At 46.6% G+C, this 23,331-nt stretch overlaps 1 protein-coding gene across 5 annotated transcripts; it reads left to right on the top strand.

Moving 5' to 3' along the window:
• The first annotated feature begins 656 nt into the window (after nt 1–656).
• Nucleotides 657–23,299, top strand: LUC7L (LUC7 like). 5 transcript variants are annotated; one of them, XM_068907798.1, is made up of 12 exons: nt 711–847; nt 1,657–1,727; nt 2,792–2,886; nt 8,390–8,488; nt 9,418–9,528; nt 10,230–10,373; nt 10,809–10,985; nt 11,836–11,924; nt 17,779–17,808; nt 18,769–18,933; nt 20,037–20,098; nt 21,512–23,299. In XM_068907798.1, the coding sequence occupies exons 4-11, from the start codon at nt 8,393–8,395 to the stop codon at nt 20,062–20,064; spliced, it is 840 nt and encodes a 279-aa protein (XP_068763899.1). In that variant the 5' UTR covers nt 711–847; nt 1,657–1,727; nt 2,792–2,886; nt 8,390–8,392; the 3' UTR covers nt 20,065–20,098; nt 21,512–23,299. The 5 variants fall into 5 exon arrangements, with proteins under 5 accessions (XP_068763896.1, XP_068763895.1, XP_068763899.1 ...); XM_068907795.1 differs by lacking the exon at nt 1,657–1,727 and having other exon boundaries at nt 657–847; XM_068907797.1 differs by lacking the exon at nt 20,037–20,098 and having other exon boundaries at nt 779–847.
• Nucleotides 23,300–23,331: the final 32 nt, after the last annotated feature.

A 23,331-nucleotide genomic window follows, 5' to 3' on the forward strand; every position in this document is an offset into this window, starting at 1 on the left:
GCCCCAGGGCCGGTGCCTCGGCAGGAGGCCGCGGCGGCCGGGAGGGCCGGGGCCGGGCCGCAAGCGCCGCGTCCCGGCGTGCTGGGGGGACGCCGTGTCTGCTCTGCTTTGGGGCAGCGCGCGGCCGGGGCCTGCAGCGCCCCTCGCCCGGCGCTAACCCACGGCCTGAGGCGTTCGGTCTCGCGAGGGCGCGCCGCGAAAGCGGGCCGACGGCCGCAGCAGCGGGGCCGCGGCAGGGGCCGCACGTGGCGGCGGCACCGGGCCGAGCGGGGCCAGGCGAGGAGCGGGAGGCTGCGTGCGGCTGCTGGGCTGGGAACAGCGCGGCCGTGACGCTGCGAGGACCGTGGCTGGCCGCGGGGCCAGGCGGAACGCGGCCGTAGCAGGGGGCGAGCGTGGCCGTGGCACGGGGACGACCGTGGCCGCGGAGCAGGGAGGGCTGTGGCTGTGGAACGGGGACAAGCGTGGCCGCGGGGCCGGGAGGAACATGGCCGCGGGGCCGGGAGGAACATGGCGGCCGCCGCTCCGGCGCGCACCACCCGCGCTGGGCCGCCGCCGCCGGGCGCGCGCACGAACGGCGCGTGCCCGGCGCGGCGCGGCGCGCCCCGCCCCCAGGCGGACTACGCGTCCCAGCATGCCGCGCGGGGGCGGGAGGGGCCGCTTCCGCCCAGCGCCCGCCGCGCGCCGCCGCCGCCGCCGCCGCGCCCGCAGCCGCCGCCGTCGCCGCCGCCTCCTCCGCGCCCGCCGCCGCCCGCCCGCCGCGCCCCGCGGCCCGGCCCCGCGCCCGCCATGTCGGCCCAGGCCCAGATGCGGGCCCTGCTGGACCAGCTCATGGGCACGGCCCGGGACGGTGAGTAGGGGCGGGCGGGGCCTGCAGGAAACGCCGCGGCCTGGTCTGGCCGCCGCCGCAGCCGCGCGGGGCCCGGCCCGATCCGGTCGGGTCCGGCCGCCCCCGGGCGCCGCCTCCGTCCGGACCTGCCGCGCGATCGGCTTCGCCCGCCCGCCCGCCCGCGCCGCCCTGCTCAGGCCGCGCCGCCGCTCGGGGCGGCCCCGGGCCTCGGCCTGGCCCGGCCCGGCCCCGGCGCCGCGGCCGAGCCGCCGCTCGGGGCGGGCGGCCGCGGCCGGCGGAGCGGCCTCGGGGCGGCCCAGCGAGCTCGGCAGGCCGTAGGGTAGGGGTAGGCCCGCCCGGCGGAGCAGCCCGTCTCGGCCCTGCCCCTAGAGAGAGCCGGCGAGGCCCAGCCCCGGGAGGCGCCGCCAAGGGAGCCCGCCGGGCCGGGCCCGAGCCCCGGTTGCCACAGAGAGATTTTCCGCCCGTAACCTCGCAGGGAAAGCTCTGTGTCTAGTCAACACCGTGCACACAGAAGCATGTAGGTAGGTGTGCCTCTAGGAGCCAGCCGTGGTAGTTGTTGTCCAAGAAAAGAAATGTTACAGCCTGTACAAAATATATTCCTGCTATGGTTTGTATCTTCTTTCTGCGGCTTGCTGAATACTTAAATTCCCTTTGGCACGTTAGCAGGGCTGTTCAGGTACTTTGCACTTTGTTTCGTAAGTGAATAAGTGCTTTTCTTTCTTTGTGTATTGAGTTGCTTTTGAATTGCTTCCCATATTTTTATTTCATACAAACTGAACAATTGTGGCCCCTCTATTTTATTTATAAAGGTTCAGTGTATCTTTGCCTGCCTACATCAATCTGCAAGGGAGTTGCAGAAAAGCCTCATGTTCATCGAGCCGTGAGTCACAACCAATTTTTAAAGCTGTTATAACAAAAAAAAAAGTGTTTGCTTTTTTTTTCACAAGTAACTTTAAAAGTGTAGCTTAGAAAGAAAAAAAAAAACATTTTCAGTAGACACAACATTATTCCTGGATGCTTGCAAATCCTAAATTATATTCATACGTTAGTATTACACATACCTGTGTCATATACACAGATTAGCTTTAAAATTGTCACATACCATTACCAGTTTGCCTTTACTTTTATGTATCATTCCCCTAACTTCCTTACTGCAGGTGTGGGCAAGAAAACTTTTCCTTTAAAACTTTTCAACAGTGAGCATAAAATTCTGCAGCTGAGGTCTTGAAGAATGCAGATGGGTATAGTATATGTTGGAGCTCGCAGTGTGTATTGACTAACTTTTTTTTTTCTTTTTGCTTTTCTGATATTGTCTTGTTTAAGTGGCTCCTGAGTGTAAAATGTCTTCGTAGGGTGGGAAGCGGGTGGGAAGTACGCTTCGTGTTCCAGGCCAAGACCTACAAGATTCATCTTTGCACGGCCTTGGAAAGCACACTGCATATTTGGTTTCCAAACCAAATGGACTGATGTCTTAATTATCAGATTAGCAAATAGCAATTGCCTGTAAGAAGTGTCAAGCACAGCCCTGTTTTGTGATTCATGGCCCTCTGATAGCATGGGTTTCAGTATCTCCTGCCCCCTTCATCCCATTAAAAAAGGGAAGAAAATAAAAGTTTTGGCTATGAGCCAGACTGTCTGTCTCCTTTTTTTCTCTTCTGGCTGTGCTCTCTCTTTATATGGATGACAGGCTGTGGACACTATTTGGCTCGCCAACACTGTGTTTAACATGGTGTACTGGATGAATAAACGCTAAAATAGTATTTGTTGCCAATTATAAATGTTCCAGAATATCCTGTTGCCCTCTAAGCTTTTTCGAGTTATCTTGGGGAGCAGGAACACCAAGTATTTTAATCTGCATATTGAGGCGAAATGATCATACCAACATCTTTGTGCTCTTACCAGTATTCTAATGTCTCCTTATTTAAAACCACAAATGAATTTCAGGAGATGAAACCAGACAAAGGGTGAAGTTCACAGATGATCGCGTTTGCAAGAGCCACCTTCTGGATTGCTGTCCTCATGATATCCTGGCAGGAACAGTAAGTATATTCTTTGTAATAAGGGCTTACTGTATGGCAGAAGCTAGTAAAAACTGTTCGGGACTGATCCCTGCATTATAGGTAACTTCTAAGCGCTCAGAAACGATCTAAGCGATTGGGAGAGATCAAACTTCTCCTGCCCTAGGAGCAGGCTTAATTTTAGTTTCAGTTTCTGTGGCCTGTATATGAAACCAATGTAGCTGGGAGTTCCCGGAATTATCTTGAAACGTTCTTCTCTCACAGTCCCTTGTGAAGTTGCAAGACCATTTCTGTTTCACTGGTTTGAGCTGGTTTGGGCCTGAAACTTAGCCTGCAGAGGTCACAAGATCATAGCCTCTTTCAGCTAGCCTGCTCTCCTGGGCACTCTAGTTCACCAGTACATCTTCAGGTTAGCAAGGTTTTTCTCTCTGGCTGAAGTAATCCTTAACCCTCACAGCTTTTCAGTCTCCTTTTAAACCATGCGATGTTCTCCTGATAGAACTGCCTCAACAGCAGCTTTTTCATCATTACTGGTTAGCTGCAGGAAGCATTGGAGTGCTGATGGCAGGTTACAGCTCAGGCTGACTTTGTCTTCAGAATTAGCTGGGCTGAGCAGTATGTCACTCTGTCTGACTGATTAAAAACAGTTGCGTCTCCCTGCTTCCTTAGCTGCTGCCCTCTGGGGAAAGAGCTAGCTAATTTTCAGAGGTTTGGCTCAAGTGCCCTCTGTGTGAGCAAAAGGTGTCATGGGCTTTTAAAAGTGATCTTGTGGAATAAGTATCTTATTTAAGCACCCCAGATGAAAGATCCAGTCCGGCTTTCAAAAGAAAAGGGTGCATGTCTTTTGTAATTGTTGCAGTGTTGCGTAATTGCAGGACGGAGATGAATGTGGATACCTGAAATCCGTCTTTAGCCTCACTGTTTGACACTAAATACTGTGATATTTTATGTTGTCCACCCATTTAACCAGATTGTTTAAAGATGCCGTAGTTATTTATAGCCCTTCCTTCTGTTATTTCAGGAGCTGGGTTTGACATAATGGGTTACCAGCAAAGGGAAGGGCTGGCAGTTTTTCTTTAGGTTGTATCACTGCTAGAGCAAAGACTATATGGCAGCGCTAAGAGAAGGAGCTTTAGCAAAAGCTGCCTTGGCTCTGAGCACTCAAACTTCAGCTTCTGAATGGTTATTATTCCAGATTAAGATTGGTAGAGTTGGATACCAACCTGTATATTTTTAAACCGTCGTAAGGGATGTGAGGCAGAAATTTGGAGCTCAGATGTGTTTTCCAGCAATCCCTAGCTCAGCTTCCATGTCGCCGCGCTTACGTTTCAGAATTGTAAAGCTGCTTAAATCACTTTCTGCCCTCCTCTGCGCAGGTCATCGTGTGGGTTAGGGTGTATTTTTTGACAAAAGATTTTACAGCAGCTTTTCAGGGCCCAAATTTCATTTGAAAGTGCAGGCTGCCTTCTTCCTCTTCTGGCACGTTGCCAGGAAGAAGGTAGAAGCTGAGTTGAAGGGGTTAAATTTAGTGATGAGCAGGACCGTTGGCTCTAACATCAAAGCACAGAGGAAATCTGAGGCATTCAGATCTGTTTGGAGTCTCCTGGGACAGGTAGAGGCTCACTGAGAAGGCTGTTTCTCTTGCTCCTGTTGTCACTTGTCTGCAGCGAGTTGGCTCTTCGTTCTCAGTGTGGAGTTTGCTCTCAGAATTCTCATGCAGGAGCAGGAAGGAAGACTGCTTCTGTGTAAGTAAGCTTTTGGATCTCTTAAACGATCGTGTGGTGGCCTTGAAGTGGCTGTGGAGCTCCCTGCGCTGCTATCGGCCTGTTCTTGGGGACAAGAAAATGTGCTGGTGCCACAGATCTGTGCCGAAAGAACATGTGATTTCTGGAACAGGATCAGCATTTCAGCTGTCAGCGGTACCAGCACAGAATGAAACTTAATTGGAATGCGCAAACTTTCCCTTTGAACTCAAGACAGTTTTATTAGCAACTTCGTCTGCATTAAAGGAAGAGATGTGTGAGTGAAGCAGCTTCAACTGGATGGTATACACATCCAGAGGTGGATGCTGCTATTGCAGAAATCAGGACCTTGGATCTTTATGGAAACTTCCAAGAGAATACTCCAAGCCTTCTGGCAATTGTCATGATTCATCCTTCCCCCGCTAGGTAGTTATTGCTGCGTCCTTCATGTATGCAGATACTCCTAAGTAGCGGGAGGCTGACTGGAGAAGAGCAGGAAGCTGGATCCTGCGTGTAGCTGTGTTCAGTGAAATGTGATGAAGTCCCATTCCCTGACCTTCAGATGCAGGGTATGAGAGGGAGTTCAGACTTTAAATGACGTTCTGGGATCTTCCTGAGAGCTGCAGGAGGCATGTTGACGTTTGTTTCATGTAGGTGGGCTGACGTGTCTGATCACAAGAGCTAGAATTTTAATTTGGCTTACTCTTGTGATTTTTGTTGTTTGCTTTTTGGCCCCGGAAATATCTGAAAGCGTTGTCGCAAAACCCTGAATTAGAGGAGGAGTAGGGTCTCCGTTCTGCGTGTTTTCAGACACTGTTAAAGAGGTGGAGTTTTCAATTTTTTTTTGGACTTAATGGAAAACCATTCCACTGTGGGAGGAACAATCTCCCAGACATCTGATCAGCAATGCTGACTCAGGGACTGTTTGCTGTGACTGTTTACTTCTCGATTTTTTCCCAAACTCCGGTGGCGAGGTAGCAACATTAGTGTTCCTAGGTGAAGATACTCTGTTTAGGTCTTGTCTGTCTAAACTTGTCACTAAATAAGCTACAGTGGTTCTGTTGTTGGCCTCCATGGGAAAGGTGGACAATTCTGGATGAATATGAGTTAGTGTTTGGTACATCCATGTGCTGTTATCAGGGTACTTGTTAGCTCGATTGTTAGTGGCCTGTACTGAGTTAGCTCTAGAACAGACAGTGGGCATGTCTGTGTCAGTGGAAGGACTGGAGCACATTCAGATGTGGCATCAGCTGGTGGTCTTCTCAAATTTGTTGGCTCCACTAATGAGTGGACAGATGAGTCTAAGTCTATGTAGGTAGAATATTACTGGGAAAATACATTCAAGGAATTGTTGTGTGTCCACTCCTGGCAGATATCAGTGAGCTGAAATCTGAAGAATTGTTTCATGGGAATCTGCTTTCCTTTTCTATTTGAGCAAAATTCTGCAGCACTGATTACTTTTGAAGAGTGTTCCTCGTGGAAAAATATGTGGTCAGGGAGCTTTTCTGCTAAACTGCTCCCAAGACTTGGATACTCAGAACTTGGACTGCTCGGCAATTGTGAGCTAGGCTAATGATTAGTGGCTATCCAAGTGTATTAAACCTTGGGGAGCTGGGGGGAGGTGGTGGTAGATCTTTGCTCAAGCTGTTCTGGTAACCTGTCTGAGATACCAGTATCATAAACCAGCCATGGGCATTGAATGGGGTAAGTCATGATTCTCTCTTAGCTGGAAAGCATGAGTATCTGATGACAGGTCTTTCTCGGGCAAATGGATCCTTTGAAACAGCAGGGCTAGTGCTCTTACCTGAACTTACCAATGCCTAAGGAAATCTGCACGCGCCTAGATCATCTCAAAGAACCTGGAGGAAGACTTGAGGTTTGTATGCCAACAAAGCCCTGGATATCCTCCCCGGAAGAAGAGGTTGGGAGATTCGTTGCCTTTTAACAAATTGGGGAGAGGAATACAGAGCGCACTGGATTCTTCTGAAGTTTTAGGTTGGAGCTCCTTACTTCTCTGAAGTGGGGCTAGTGCTTCAGCTTACAAGAATTGTTCAGATAAGAATATTTACAGTCTCTGACAGTGTCACGAAACATCGTCGTTTCTCCCTGTACTGGAAAGGAATCTCACTAGAATGACCATAAAAATAAAAGATTTAAGTCGCATCACGCTCTAATGTTGTGGAAAGTTGTTTTTGTGGTAAAATGACAGTAGCCGTCTAGCATCCCTTGAAGAGGCTTGCCTGAAGATGAACACTAACCTCTGAAAATACCGTAACGCTTTTTTTGTAGGCATTAAATTTCCACTATTAGAGAGCTCAAAGAGCTCAGAGAGGACTATTCCTGAATGCAGCGTCTGTTTCTGTAGCCTGCTGCCTGTGGCCTCCAGTTTTTGGTAAATCTGAGCAAAATGAGGAAGAATAAATAGTGGCAAGTCATCCTGAATTCTTTTTTTTGTTTAAAAAAGAAAAGTTAATAACACAGGTAACTACTTACAACATGAGCATTACTTGGTGGAGCTTGCTTTAGTTGCTTTGCTTCCTGCTAACCACTTCCATCGCTGTTGTCTGAGTGCACTGCTTCACTTCAGTGTGCCTGGCACCTCCAGCTTTTAGCTTGGGATGTTTTGCAGACGTTCTGTGTTGATCCTGGTTTAGCTGTGTTTAGCTTTCACCGTAGCCCCCTCTTTAGCGTGTTCTCCTCTGTGGTGCTGTGTTCAGTTTTGGGCTCTTTGGGACTGGAGGTGGCTGGGAGAGAAGAGGATGGCTGGCTGGCTGGAGTGTTACTTTGTGTGATGCCGTGTGCATTGTCATTCTTCCAGCTTGCTGTGGCTCATAGTTAGGCCTTGTGTTGTTTTGACTTTCAAAACATTAGGTCCTTTTTCTATTTAAGGAACAAGAGAAGTGTTCTCTGTTAAATATTGATAATGCAGAAATGCAATTTCCATGTTTTAAGAGCATAATTAAATTCATTTCTTTTGGCTGTTAACTACTAGGTTGGGGAAAAACGAACAAATTTAAATAGCGTTCACTGCGATGGGAGTGAAGGGCAGAACGCAGGTCAGGGCTTTCTGGAGAAGGAGATGCTCTCAAGTCTCTTAAGATAGAAGAGAGACTTGTGGGTTGATGCACAGCAATTCACTTTGCTGGGCTGGCGGGGTTTTAAAATCCCCAGCTGCAGCTGAATATGGGAAGGGGCTAATAGTAGGGTTTGACTGTACGAGTCTGCTGTTGCTGTGCACGGAGTTGTGCTTTTCTCCTGGCCCTACTCCTTTTTCCCTTAAGTCCATTTTCCTCTTGATGGGAATCATTCCCTCTGTATTTTGTGATTTTTTTCCTGATATTTTTCACTCATTTTTACCCAGGCTTTTTGACACAGATGCGCTTTTCTATGTGAGCTTTAAACTTTGTGCCCAAAGCTATGTGTTTTGTTAGTACTGTAGCTCCAACAAATGAGGTGTTTGGTGTTGGTGCCCACTGAAGGAGTTCCTGTTGCAGTATGCTATGCCTTCCCAGCTCTTTGTGAGGCCGTGTTGTGAGCTAGAGCGGAAGTGGGACTGGGCTTAAAATAGTTGGGGTCTTCTAGCGTTGCTCCGTAAACACATAGAAAAGTGCTTCTAGTGAACATGTGGTCCTTCTGGCTACTTCTATTACTGACAGGTTAAAAGGAAGCTCCTCTTCCTACACAACCTTTATTTTGAAGTGATAGAGCTGGCAAGAGTTAAATATCTGTGCTTGTTGCTGTAGGGAGGCTCTTGCATTGATTTCTCTTTTTCTTTTCAACAGCGTATGGACCTGGGAGAATGCACAAAGATTCATGACTTGGCTTTGCGAGCAGATTATGAGATTGCAAGTAAAGAGAGAGACCTGTTTTTTGAGCTGGATGTAAGTTTGGAGAAATGTGTTATTCTTGTGGACGCTGCCTCTTGAAGTTATTTGGCTGAGCAGCAGAACTCAATGGGCGTTTCAGCTAACCAGATGATGTATTATCTGACAAGAATATGTGGCCCCTTCCCAAATGTTAGCCTGGTGCTGACTTCAAAGTAAAAGTAATTGTTGTCCTTGCACCCTCATTAGTCCAGGTAGTTCTGAGGATCCTCCAGCATTCCTTGCATCCACACCCAGTGCTCTGTAGCAGGCCACTGTAATCTGATGGCCTGTCCCAGAAAGAGCGTTAACATTAAAAGCTTCCTGCTCTGTTGTTTCACTTTTACCAAACTTGGCTGTCTGTGATGGAACAAATTAAGTGGAAGAGCAATTCTGTCCTGCTTAAGGCACTCCAGTGCTTCTGGTTTTGCACCTGTTATTCATGCTGTGGAGTTCCAGTGCAAAGTAGTCTTTATGTGAGCATCCTACAGCATGTCAGAGCAAAGGATCAGGTTCTGAACATATGACAGACTTCAAGGCTGACTGAGGGGTGACTGAGGGCTGACTGGGTGACTGAGCACTGGAACAGGTTGCCCAGAGAGGTAGTGGAGTCTCCTTCGCTGGAGATATTCAAAACCTGCCTGGATGCGATCCTGGGAAATATGCTCTAGAGGACCCTGCTGGAGCGGGGAGGTTGGACTAGATGACCTCCAGAGGTCCCTTCCCACCTCAACCATTCTGTGATTCTGTGAAGGCAGTGATCAAATTTTACTTTTTCTACAAAGTGTCATATACTTTTTGTTGCAACATCCCTTCTTGAGGTGGTTTGTGCATTGTACAGGGCATCTCATTGTGCATACACATTGTGCATCTCATCAATGAGACGTCAAAGTTAGATCCTGGCGCTCGGAGCACCTTTAATCACAGTTCTTTGTTTGAAAATGCAGGCTATGGATCACCTGGAGTCCTTCATTGCAGAGTGTGATAGGAGAACAGAACTGGCTAAGAAACGCCTGGCTGAGACACAGGAAGAGATTAGTGCTGAAGTGTCTGCAAAGGTATTGTCCTCTCGTTAATTTGTCCTGAAAGCCTGGGCAAGAGCACTGGCTCTTGTGTTGTTTCTGAAGCCATTGATATTGGAAAGTTAGGCTCCATGGAGACTGTGGATTCCAGCCATGGTCCTGTAACGCTACTTCAGCCATCTTTTTGATAAACTTACTGGTTCAAAGAGGGAGGCCATACTGGGGTAAGATAGGAACGTTAAAATGGGTTGCTTTAGCATGACTATAATGTGTATAGTGATATTTTTTTTTCCCCTGCTATTCAATATTAATATAATAGCTTAGAGTAGTAAATCCACCCCATGATTGTTGTATTTTCCTTGGTGTGTGTACATGGAGTTTCTTTGTCTCAAGCTTACAGGACAGCTTCCCTCGTTAGGCCAACGTAAAACATTTCTGAAGCCGGTTCTGCATAGTATCTTCTGTTCTGCAAGCCAGGAATGTGCCACTACCTGCAGTAGAACTGATGATGGCCTGTCCATGCCCAGTTTCTCCCTTTGTCATGTGTTTCTTACTGCCTTGCTGGTACCTGGCCCATCAGTTCCTTTTTCTTGAGACTCCTTTGACTGTTGGAAGGACCATTTCTCGTCAGCTTCCAACAACTGCTTTTGCTAGACAACCTTATTGGGGGGGGAAAAAATTGTCCTGCAAGCTTTCGGAAGTTTTTTCTCTTGTTAAAAACAAACTATTCTTTTTAGGCAGAGAAAGTACATGAGCTGAATGAAGACATTGGAAAACTCCTAGCTAAAGCTGAACAGCTGGGAGCTGAAGGAAATGTTGACGAGTCTCAAAAGATCCTGATGGAAGTGGAGAAGGTCCGAGCCAAAAAGAAAGAGGCGGAGGTATGGCCTTGATCCTCCTGTGAATTGCAATAGCTGACTGAACTAGACTGAGTGTGTGACAAGCAGCCGGGCAGTTCTTACTGCTTTTCTTCTTTCACCAGCACCTCCCTCTTTCAGTTTTGGCAATGCGCTGGCAAGCAGTTAGCAGTGGAGTGTGATAGGTGAAGAAAAGGTTTTTAGAAACCTTTATCCACTGGAGAGTGCTGACTGTGAAGGAGTTGATTCCTCTGAAGTATCTGATCACTAGTCACTCGCAGGGATAGACTGACAGGCTAGCTGCAGTCCTGAAGTGTTTTGTATAGCACCTCCTTTATGTTGAGGATGCTTTTTTGATCTCGGAGAGCAGCAGGACAATTCCTTGTAGGTGTTCCCTGGAGGGTTGTGACTGTGTATGGGGCTGTTCCTGACAATTGGTTGTTTTTTGCCTCCCTTTAGGAAGAATACCGAAATTCAATGCCTGCATCCAGTTTCCAGCAGCAGAAGCTGCGTGTATGTGAAGTCTGTTCTGCATATCTTGGTCTCCATGACAACGACAGGCGTCTTGCTGACCACTTTGGAGGCAAATTACACTTGGGCTTCATTCAGATTCGTGAGAAACTGGATCAGCTGAGGGTAATTTTTGTCTGTTTTAAGCCTCCTCCTTTTAGTTCTGAAGACATTCAGCACTTCAAGTTCCTACAGAATTCTTTGCAGGGTGCTAGCATAAACCCAAGAAATTTTTGCTCTGATTTCAGAATCCCTGAAACTTCAAATGGAGGTGTGCCTAACCTCATCTCGGGTTCTGTTCTGTAATTTCTGTGTAACCGAAATTATACTGTTAGAATTGGTCAAACCAGACCACTGCTGTAATTTTTCCTCCTTAAATACATGTGACTACAAATGCTCTTTCTCATTGGCTTGGGCTGAAATTTGTCACTGTGGTGAGTTTTTTGACTACTGAAAAGCCCTTTGAGACCTCTTAATGAAATGCTTGAAGTGAAGAGTTTCATAGTGCTGTCAGTGAAGAAGGTCTCTTGAGTAGGGGAAGCTTTGAGTAGAAGTTTTCTAGAACGCTTTGTAATGAAATTGTGACAATGTCCTTGCTCATGAACAGGGAGCTTTAGCCTGCTTGAGTGGGGGTTGTGATTCCTGTGCCTTGTTCATTAGGCAGTACGTTAAGGTCAGTGCCTCAGTGCCTTGCTGGCACAAAGCTGGAGCACTGTTTTTTATTGTATGTTGGTGAGACAGTCTCTTGCCTCAAAGCTTATGGGCTAGTCTCATAGAGCACCAGCACTCAAAGCAGAACTAGGAGTGATATTTCCTGCCCTGATGTACGTTAGTGAAGTTGTGAGGGAAATGAGAGCCTTGATTCAGATCTTGACTAGCAAGTAAAATGCAGTGAAACAGTTCTCTGTCTTAGTACCTGAACAATCTCTCTGACCTGTTACTGTATGGCTGAAACGTGATGTGAACTTTTTCCTAGAAAACAGTGGCAGAAAAGCAAGAGAAAAGAAACCAGGATCGCTTGAGGCGGAGAGAAGAGAGAGAACGGGAGGAGAGAATGGGCAGGCGGTAAGTGAAAGCTGATAACTGGTTTGTGAAGTTGGTTTCAAAGTAGCCTGGTTTCTTGAATGCCAAGGGAAAGCAGCATCTGCTCCAGTGTATGTGGTTGGATCAACTTTTAGACGTGCTCTGGAGGCTGTGTGAACACCTTGGCGTGTAATAAAAAAATGAAAACAAATGCACAAAACCCTTCCCTTAGACTGACTGTGTGTGTGGTGTTTTAGCCTCCATTGTGTATCTGAAAGATAGGAGTCGCCTTTGTAAGGTCGTGGCGACTGGGAGAGGTGCCTCAAGACTGGAAGAAAGCAAATGTCACTCCAATCTTCAGAAAGGGCCGGAAGGAGGACCTACGGAGCTCCAGGCCGGTGAGCCTCGCTTCAGTCCCTCGGAAGGTTATGGAGCAACTAATCCTGGATACCATTTCTAGGCATATGAAGGACAAGATGGTGATCAGGAGTAGTCGGCATGGATTCTCAAAGGAGAAATCACGCCTAGTCAACCTGATGGCCTTCTATGACGGAATGACTGGCTGGGTAGAGGAGGGGAGAGCAGTGGATGTCGTCTCCTTGGACTTCTGTAAGGCTTTTGACCCTGTCTCCCATAACATCCTCATAGGCAAGCTGACGAGGTACAGGTTAGATGAGCAGGCAGTGAAGCGGATTGAAAACTGACTGAATGGCAGAGCTCAGAGGGCGCAAAGTCTAGTTGGAGGCCAGTAACTAGTGGTATACCCCAGAGGTCAACAGTGGGTCCAGTCTCGTTCAACTTGTTCATCAGTGACCTGGACGAAGGGACAGAGCGCACCCCCGGCAAGTTTGCTGATGTTACAAAACTGGGAGGAGTGGCTGATACAGCACAGGGCTGTGCTGCCGTTCAGAGGGATCTCGACAGGCTGGATAAATGGGCAAGAGGAACCTCATGAAGTTCAACAAAGGGAAGTGCAGAGACCTGCACCTACGGAGGAATAATACCATACACCAGTACAGGCCGGGGGGGCTGACTTGGAAGGCAGCTCTGCAGACCTGGGGGTCCTGGTGGACAACAAGACCGCAAGCCAGCAATGTACCCTTGTGGCCAAGAAAGCCAACGGTATCCTGGGCTGCGTTAGGCAGAGTGTTGCCAGCAGGTTGAGGGAGGTGGTCCTTCCCTTCTGCTCGGCCCTGGGGAGGTCGCACCTGAAGTACTGCGTAGAGTTCTGGGCGAGAGCTTCTCTAATGAGAAAAGGCTGAGAGAGTTGGATTTGTTTAGCTTGGAGAAGAGAAGGCCAAGGAGGGATCTTATTGGTGTGTATACATACCTGACGGGAGGGTATAAAGAAGATGGGGCCAGACATGCCCAGTGACAGGATGAGAGGCAACGGGCACAAATTGAAACACAGAAAGTACCATCTGAACATGAGGAAAAGCTTTTTTCCTGTGAGGGTGACCGAGCACTGAAACAGGTTGCCCAGAGAGGTTGTAGAGTCTCCATCCTTGGAGCTATTCACAAGCCGTCTGGGCAGAGTCCTGGGCAGTGTGCTCTAGGTGATCGTACTCGAGATGGGGGGTTGGACTTTCCAACCTCAACCATTCTGTGAGTTCCTAGCGGTCTTCAGGCCTGTATTGGTCTAGTCCTCTTTTTGTTTTTTTTTTTTTTTTTGGAATCTGAATCTGGATAAAATGCTTTCACCCAGTGCATCTGAGTAAGAAAGTGGAAGATGAGTGCTAGCTCTGCTCAAAAAGCGCTGGTCATGTAAAAATTCCCTGGACAGCCATCCCTCGCTTTTAGGCTAGGAGATGATAGCAAAATGGAGCTAGTTTCTATGAGCAGAAAATGCAGGTTGTGATTCTTATTCAGAAACTTTCTATGTTAATAGTGAGGTACTGTTGGAACGGCTTTGGGAAACACTTTCCAGGACATCTTTATAGTGTTCCGCTTTGAGGGGTCCGAATGAATGGCAGCTTTTGGTGGCTATGGCCATATGTGTCACCTTTGGCTCATATGTGTATAATCCTTAAATAGTGGGAGTGGCTGCAGTGTTGGTATTCAGAGCACAAGCTCTTCTGCCTCTTGCCAGCTGAACTGGAAAAACCGATGTCATCTTTACTTTGACTGAACAGGAATCTTGAGTGTAAACAGTTCAGTTAAACAGGGGCCTGATGTGAAGAAGGTGGTTATTTACTAAGGGCAGATAGAGGAAGTGGCAGAGTAGGAATGCTGTTCTCATTGTCACAGCATTCCCCAGTCCTACTCCAAGTGGTTTCTACTCAAAATCTTGTACTTTTACAGCCAAAAAAATCTTGCTGCCTGTGGAGAGCTCTTTCTGACCCTTAGTCTTACTGAAGAAGTGTTTCAACCATCCATATCTGAGGCATGTGAGATACATAACTGCAATATGTGGTAAGAAGGTGCTGGCTTCTGGAAGTGCTAGCAAACAAGTGCCAGAATCGAAGCTTGATTCTTCTGCAATCTGTGGCTTGGTGACCTTGGTATCTCTGAAGGTGTACGCACCAAATTGTTAGGCTTCCTCTGATTTGGGTGTTTTATATGGATTCTCTCTCCGTATGGTTACCTGATGTCATATAAAGTGTCAGTTCATGCTGCAGCATTTTCTGTAGAGGGTCTCATCTTTCTGGCCTTCATGCAAGATTGGCAGTAATGCAGTTGTATTTGGGACCTGCAGAACCTGGAATTGGCTGAGTGCAGGAATTAATTGAAAGGGGCTGATGTATGTTGTTGTATCGTCAATCTGACTTGCTATGGAGAGGAAGGTGGAAATGAGGCGTTTTCCAATGCAACTGCTTCGTGACTAGTGACCGCTTCTAACTTGGTCTTAGTGTGTCTGTCTCCGTGTTCCTGGAGTTCGTTTCTGCATGAAACTTGCCAGACTCAACAGAGTTGCCGTCAGGAAGAGTTCTCTTGGTCTCCCTCTCCCCAAGATGATTGCTGCTTTCTTTCTGCGACATGCATGCTTTTTCTTAAATCTCAGTTCCTAAGAGTTAAGGAGCCACCTGTGTTCACAGGTAGCCCACACATGGATGTATCTGATAAGGATGTTTGAAGACCAGTTTTGAATATTCAGTGCTCTAAATATGAAAGGTTTTAAGCACTGCATTGAGTTGTCCTAAGGTGTGAATCCTTTGTTCTGGCTTCTTGTAAGATGCCCCTCCCCCCCCCCTTTTTTTTTTTTTAAACTTGGAGTACCATACAGGAAAGGTCAAATAGGTCTCATTTTGGAGGGGAAAACCGATTCAAGGGAATAGTTTCCCCAGTGGACGTTTAGTGCCGGAACTGGGGTAGCACCTAGATTTCTCAGTTCCCACCCTCTGCGGTGGGTGCTGTGCAACACTGTGCTTACAGAGGCGTTTTTCCTATCAAAAACTGATCAGTAGATTCTCTCAGCTCTTAGACTGCCTCTATTAAGCAGAAGTTGGTACTTTAAGGAACTGCAGAAAAGACATGCTGCCTTTATAACTGTTTTGTGATATTTTCATATGCAGTGTCTTCACAGTGTTATTCTGTAAGAGAAAGAGCATTACTTGACTTTGAGAAGACTTTAGTGGCTTATAAACACTGTGACAAATGTTGAAACCTGTAGATTTGCTTATGAAACTCTCTAGTTTTCAAAACTGTATTAATGTCAAATAAGATGTGACTCCCGAGTAGGAATGAGTGAACTGGATTGTCACCTACAGTGGTAGATTAAGATGAGTCCTCTCTCCTGCATTGCTTGGTGGTGTTGCTGGTGACTGCTGGCTACCCACTGATCTCTGAGACTGAAAATCTGTGGAGTGGTGACGTGCTTGGAAGTCCAAACTTGTGTGTTTGCCTCTTGAGTGCACCAGCAACAAGACGAGGTGGAGCTGCCAAATGGATTTCCTTTGTAGCGAGTGGGATGACTTTCATAACCCATGCTGTCAACGTAAGCCTCTGTGAAAGCCTCTGTGATGCAGGGACAAAAGAGAAAAGTACGCTCAGCCTTTGAGCTTGCTGGACAGCAGTCTTGTACTGTGTCCTGCTGTATACTGACTTGGGCCAGTAAGGAAAGTGCTGGTTTTTTGGATGCTTTCTGAATTTGGAAGTCTAGCACTATTGAGTGACCATCAGGAGTTTATTGTGCATCTTCCTGCACAGATCAGGATCGTGGAAGGCCAACCAGGCTTTTCGGGGAATGTTAAATGGCTTTGTGTGGATGTGTGCACCAGTGGTTCAGAATAAAGTGATCAGGAATAAAAGAACATTGAGAACTTGGAGTAACTGTAGTCACCAATACAGATTCAGCTGCCTGTGAGGCGTCTATGGGAGGTCCGGTTGTGCTCTCCGGTTCTGTTACATGAAAAGGTGCATGGTTATTGCCTTGCTCTCCTGGTTTATCAGCTCTGCCTTCACCTGGTCTTGTCATGTGTTGCCTTAGCCTGAGGTTCGTTCACCTGACTCCAAGTGTATGGTTCATTTGCTTGACTCCAAGTTCAGCTGTCTTGTTTGCAATCCTATAAGCTGAATTCCTTTATGGATGTTTGTTTTTCTTTCTGTAATGACTGAACAACCCCCTTTCCTTGCAAAGGAATGTCAGTGCGCGTTGATTCTTTTTCTCTTGTCTTATCCACGTATGGTTTTAAAAGGATATGATTAAAATAGACACTCTTACATTGTGTGTGGGTTTTTTTTGTTTTTGTTTTTACTTTCATTTTGTCTGTGCATAACTCTCAGCTGCATCTCCAGTTCCAGCTACAGAGCTCTTGTTTGTAGCTGGAACGTCCCCTGTGAGTCTGTATGCAGTGAGGAGATCAGAGCAGTTAAGAGCGTGGATCTCTAATGCACTGAACAGAGAGACTGGCCGCTTTTCAATTAAGCCAGAAAGAGACTGTTCAGACTGCATGAAGTTTGGAGGTGTGTTTCTGCTAAAAGTATGCTGGCTTTGAAATGTCTTTAGAGAAGAAGGAAGGGTGTATCTTCCACAGGCAGTGGCATTTTAAGTGGTATTGAGTAATGGTGCCTCAGAAGTTGAAAGAATTGAGACTTTGTTATTTACAGACTATTTACAGAAGCTAATGCTTCTGGGAATGGAACTAAAAGCACCACACACAAGCTCTGAAGCAATGGAAACGAGAGAGAGTATGGTAGGACTTCAATGCGTTATGAGACCTACTTCTAAAGTTGCTTTCTAAGTCTGGGATGAAAGATTTTCAGTGCCTCTCTCGGTTACTTTTCAGTAACAGTTCTTCCCTTGTTTCTGTGTTCCCTCTTTTTTCTAGCTCATCTTTCCCAAAGAGAAAGAAAGTGCAAACTTCCATCTAATGTCTATTAAATAAACATGAGAAGAGTGAGAAAATACTGTATTTTCCCTTTCTTAAGACTTTTTTTTGCCTGTAACTACCTTGAAAGAACCAAAATTAGAAAACTGGCAACTGTCCAGCTCATCTTTTTGACTGTAGTGCGGCACTCTTTCTTGAAAATGTTAGAGTTGATCCTAGACTGCAGAGGGTAAAAAGTACATATGGAATGTGCACAGTAAAACTTGATGTTGGAAAGGTGCATAGTGGAGTTGTGTTATCAGAAACGCAATTGGTTTGTGGACCTTTTCTGACAGTAAACTGCATGGAATTGAGAAATTGTTCCCCCAGCAAGCACTGTAGAAACTAGTGCTTGCTTCTGCAAAGTTCTTTGCTTTTGATTTAAAAAAAAAAAAAAAAAAAAAAAAAGGTCAAGCTAACAGAATATTTTAAGATCTTGACTGTGGCTAGCTTTTCTTTTTCTTTTATCTGGCATGTTACTTTGGGTATTGTGGTATTCCTGTGAGAAGCTGCTAGGGTGAATGGATCTTCTTAATGAAAAAAAACACCAGCTTTATCGTACCTTCTCTCACTTGAACACTCCTTTTTAGGTCTGGATCAAGAAATAGAGATCGTCGAAGGTGAGTGTGCAGTTCTCCCACGGTTATCCCAAATGCTTATTTGTGTTTCTGTCTAGTTACGGAGGCTTTTCATGGGTCTCATAATGCAGTTCATTCAGTACCCCGCTCTTTTTGCCATTCTCTGTGAAAGAAATGGGAGCTACCACTCAGGCACTGCCGTGGTGCTGTGCTACTTTTAATGTCACCAGCAGGGCTAGAAAGAGCCGATGCTGGCCAGCCAGGACTGGGATAGGGGGTGCTCCAGAGTGTGAACCAAAGAACGTGCCTGGTGCCTTCTTCAATAAGTGTCTCATATCCCTTAATAGTTTTAATGTCTGAGATACGCCTATTGCATATATAATGCCTCAGATATAAAAATACAGAGGTTTAAAATTGAAACCTCCCACATCTCTGTGAAGAGCTTGCCTTATTGGCAATATCAGTATTCTCTAAGTGAAAACCTACCTGGAAACATTTCTCTCTGCTATCTTCCAAGTACATTGGCATCCTTTGTTTTCTTTTTTGAACAGATTGAAACAAATACGCTTCTAAAATGTGGTACTTGACAAGGGAGACTTGTATTTTTTGGCAGACTGTCATACAGGTTATGGTAATTTTGTGTGCCGTTTATTTTGGCTTGGTTTCTTTTACTTATACAGTCTCACTTTGAAGCACAAAGCTGTGCTGGTAGCTGTGCTCTAGTCATTGCCTTGTGCTTACGTTAATGGTGAGAGCTTTTTAGTAAGCTTTCCAGCAGCTTGAATTTACCTGTTGGCATTTTGTTGGTAGGGTGAGGCCCAAGAGGGGGTACGTTCACCCTGTGGGTGATCTGTCTTCTGCGTTGACAGAGGTGTGACTGTGGGGTGAGCGCTGATGCTCTGGATACATGTTACTCTGGAATACCTGAGAGATGCATTCAGGTGTGCAGGTCTGATGTACTGGCTTATTTCCTATGTCTGAGAGTGTCCCTGTCCTCTTCAGATCACGGTCTCGGGAGAGGCGGCGAAGGCGCTCGAGATCCGCTTCCCGTGAAAGGCGGAAGTCTCGTTCCAGGTCCCGAGACCGACACAGACGCCACCGGAGCCGTTCCCGCAGCCACAGCAGAGGTCACCGACGGGGGTCCAGAGACAGGAGCTCAAAACACAAGTACGTATGCTTTTCACACAGTGCTTCTGAAAAAGGGGAGTCCTTGACGTCACAGCGAGCCTCCTCTGATCGCTTAGTGTGAGCAGGAATATGGCCGGTTTCTCATGCTAGGAGCTGCGGTGTCCTGTACCAACTCCTGAGCCAACGCCGTATTTCCCAGTGGCTGTCTGTAGACAGCCTCCTATGAGAGCAGTAGGGCAGTAACTGTACAGTGGGGTCCCAGTTCGAGAGGAGTGTCTAGGAGGTGGAACTGTTGTTCTCTGAATTGCAGTGCTGAACCTTGAGAAACTACTGGTTTGTTTTCTTGTATAAGCCGCAGCCCAAAGGCCTGCTTGTGCTCACTCAGCCTCCCCAGGTCTGTAAAAGCCAAGTTAACTGGGAGGTGGTTTTGACATTACATTCCCATGGTTATCTTCTGCTTCCCAGCTGCTTTCTCTCAGCACAGGGGAGTGTACTGGCACGGGGAAGGGAGCCTTCTGTTAGGGTAAGATGAAGGCTAGTCAAGAGACAGACAGATCTCTAGAAATGTCCATTTAGGGGAGGGGAAAAAGCTGAAAGGAGGAGGTGGCATAGCATTCTCCTGCCACTGAGGTCCCATGTTACAGAAGTGCTCTAGTCTGAAGAAGGGCCGGAAGTCTCTTCTGAAACTTGGCAAAACTGCCTCTGTGTTGGAGGAAGGATGAAGCAAGTGTATGAATGAGTATTAGCAAACTTGAAAGGAATCATTGTGCTTCCTTACAGCCCTCCTATGCCCAGGAGCAAGAATATCACCAGGTGTTTGCTGAAGTTAGATCTAGTATTCTTTTTAATGCCCTTAGTTAACAAGGGAGTGCTTTAGCACTGTCTCACCTTATTAGACATCACTACTTGAGTACAGTGCTGAGAACAAACCTACCGTTGTCGGTGGACTGCCTTGTGCCCCTTCTAGCTAAGGGGTAAGAGCCGATTTTAATAAAGATACCTGATGAAGGGGAGGGAAATAATGGTCTGCAAAAAAGGAGTCTGTTAATAATTGAGGGGGGTTTGTATAAATACTGTTGATTCTCCAATGGCTGAGATACTAAAGTCCTTTTTTAAATCTGTCTTGAACATGAAAAATAAAGAAAAGAAGTTTGGACAATTAGGAAGTGAGGAAGACCCTGTAATAACTATTACTAAAGAGCAGGTAAGGGAATACTTTGAAAACCTTGAACACATTCAAATCAGCCCATTGAGATTGTAGGGGGATTGGCTAGCCAACATACTTTCACAAAATTACTGAGAATTGGGGAGAGACTAAGATCAGTTTTTAAAAAAAAGAGAGAGAGAGAGGGGGGAAAAAAGTGAACAGAAAAATCCAATCCCCTGAAACAGTGTAGCTTCTGTTTTCACTTAGAGAATTAATGAACTTCACATTACAGTCCTGCTGGTCTGATGTCTTGCTTCTAGAAAGAAAGGGAGTGACTGTTGTGGGATGTGTAGATCTCAGCATAGGAGAATTATGGGCAACAGGAATTGTGGGATTGGGAAAAGAGGTATTCGGATCAGACTCATGTTGTCTTCTGGTTAAATGACACAACTTAATGCAAAGGAAATGGTTAATGTGATACGGAGGGCTGTAAGGTTTTAATCATTTATGCAATATTTCAAAGCTTTGAAGTCAACATGAATGAAAGCCGGAACCTTTAAGGTACCTGCCAGGTCCCTTTTTGTAACTGGCAAAGAAAAATCTTGTGTACTGAGTTCTAGAATAAAATATGCTGGCTGTGCAGGGTCTCTGAAGACTTCTGCCTAATTCCGAAGGGGTTCGAGCTGTTAAGTGATGATAAAGGGTCAACGCCTTTTGAAGGCTGCTAGAAGATAAGCTGGTTTTGGACAGTTGGCTTGGATCATACAGAAAACTGCCTTTTAAGACTGGAGCCCTCTGATTAATTCTGTATGGGCTGACTCAGTGAAGCACTGATGAAAATCTGTAGCTATCTGTTGGATAGGCTGTGAAATGATTTGCCCTTGTTTTGGACTCTGAACGTAAAGTGTATCGTCCCCTCTTTGAATAGAGGCTGCTGCCAAACGTTATTCTTGTCAAGATGCAGAGTAACAAAAGTCCAGGACTGAGCAAGCATTGGAATCCAAAGAGTATAGCTGGTATTTAAAGCAGTTCTTGAGCAGAAAGCTGCTGGCTCAGAGCATAACTAAAGAACGCTCTAAAAGACGCAAGCAGGAGCGGAATGATAGACGAGGAAGACATTGCAGGCGCTTAAGAATGGCCCAGTAAACTAATAAGGGGCCCCAGGGAACACCTCCGAAAGGGTCTCTGGTAACAACTATATGAAAAGATCACTCTAAGGAGAGAGTAACAGAGGCTGCACAATGCTCTCAGCACTGCAAAACTTGGGAGTTCTGTTACGTAAAGCTTGTAGAGGGACCAGCATTTCTATCCCAGGTGATAACTGCTCCCGACATCACAGCACCTAGGAACATTTCCTTAAGAAACTTTGATTATGCCACAGCCCTATTAGGAAAGATTTTGCCATTTTATGCATATTTACAAATTATTTTAGTTGTGAAGCTTATAGTGACGGTTTAATTTGTACTTCAGATCCTCTAGAGATCGATCTTCAAGAGAAAAGTCCCGAGACAGAGAGAGGAAAGAGAAGAGCTCTTCTGAGAGACGGCACGAGAGCACAAATGGCAAATCTCGTTCCAAGAGATCAGAAGAGAGAGAAGCTGGCGAGATCTGAACTCAAACGATCTGTGTTGCACTGTAAATAGTCTGATAAACATTCTACACAAAGCCTAAATTTCCCATTTATATTTACTGAATACAACTCATCTTTTGTAGTTTTGAATTTTTATTGTTTGGCAGATAGCTGTGAGTTTGTAGAGACACAGAGTTACGTACTGTTTAACAGGATTTTGTTTTAGTAGGAATAAATAAATCTGACGGATCATTTTCAATACAGGCCAGTGGTTCACACACTGTTTGTCATGACCCAATGAACGCGGCAGTTAGTTAATGCTGTGGTTGGAAACCTGACCTGCTGTAATGTTTGTAACAGTTATGCTCTTTCCAGAACGTCTCCCTGACCCTTCGCACAATTGGAGTTTGAGAAATCAGTAGCACTGGCTCTAACTTGATTCATTATTTTTCCCTTCTGTTTGTACAAGTTAAAAGGAATTCATATTTCTTTTTAAATGCTTAACCACCTCATTTTTGTGTCTGCAGCATTTGAGAATCGCCTCACTATTCCAGCTGGGTCCAGACAGAATTTGGCCTGCTATCCCTATTTCAAAAGATATTGTTTGTGTTTGTGAGGATGACCAAATCAACTGGGGCACAGTTCCTGGTACCTTTACAGGTGCCTGGTTTAAAAAGCCTGTGCTCAAATGAAAAATCAGGGTTGATTTCTTATATAGAGGAGTACAGTGACAACTAGTCTGCCTGTTTACTGTGCACTCCGTGGTCAGAAAATGACTTCCTAGATGGGGTTTTCTGACTTGCAAAAGAAGCGTTGGTGTATGTGTTTTAAGGGCCAGTCAGGCAGAAATTGGTCCAGTGACAGAGGTGACCTTTTTCTCCAGAGGGAGCAAACTTCTGCTTCCGGAGGGGCAGGGCAGCGTGAGGAAAGCAGCCGCCTCGTGGCGGCACCGCGTACGCAGGTGTCAGTGTGTACCACTTCTCTTGCTGAAGCTTGCAGCTGGGATGCAAAGAACCCGCTGCGTAGTATCAACTGGGGGAAGAATTTGCATATTGTAACTAGCTTATTTGTAACTAGATTTATTTTAAAATAGGGGAGGAGGGTATTCTTACTGTGCCAGCCGCAGTTGTAACCCCGAGGATCAATCTTTCGTGAGAGTTGTCGTGTAACTAGAGCACTTAACGTGTGCCGAGCTGGGAGCTGATGGAGCGTGAACCCAGCCGCTGCTGTACAGCCTCGTGTACCGGCCTGTTCGTTAACTCAGTAAGGCAGGTATCTTACATTAAGACAGTTAAATCCTAACACTGTCACTCGGTGGAAACAAAAGTATTTGTACATACTCTTGCAGCGGTGTGTCCGGGGTGGTGGGGTTTTCCAGCCGCCTTCTCTTTGAGGCTCTGAGAAATCGCTTAACTACTCTGATTTTCTTCGATCCCGTTTTTTTTCCCCCTCCCCGAGACGTGCCAGCGCTGTCCTCGATGTGTTAGTCTTAGATGCATGTTTAGCGGTCGCCGGCTCCGCGTTCCCTTTTCGTTTTTACGACTAATACTGCTTTTTAATTACCGTTTTGTAAGCGGCGGCGGCGGGCGGCGGCGGCCCGGGGCGGCCGCGCTCCCGCTGGGCGCTCTGCGCCGCTCTGCTGTTCTCTCGCCGTCTGATCGCATTAAAGATCTGTGTTGTGGCTCGCAGTGCGGCTCTGCCTTGTTCTTGCGGGGCTTGG

This window comes from Struthio camelus, chromosome 15 (assembly GCF_040807025.1).
Source record: "Struthio camelus isolate bStrCam1 chromosome 15, bStrCam1.hap1, whole genome shotgun sequence".
NCBI classification, from domain to species: domain Eukaryota; kingdom Metazoa; phylum Chordata; class Aves; order Struthioniformes; family Struthionidae; genus Struthio; species Struthio camelus.

Coding starts and splice junctions, on each gene's coding strand:
- LUC7L (XM_068907794.1), top strand. CDS start 787: ATGTCGGCCCAGGCCCAGATGCGGGCCCTGCTGGACCAGCTCATGGGC. Junction 2,887..8,389: donor ATGATATCCTGGCAGGAACA/GTAAGTATATTC, acceptor TCTTTTCAACAG/CGTATGGACCTGGGAGAATG. Junction 9,529..10,229: donor GTGCTGAAGTGTCTGCAAAG/GTATTGTCCTCT, acceptor TATTCTTTTTAG/GCAGAGAAAGTACATGAGCT.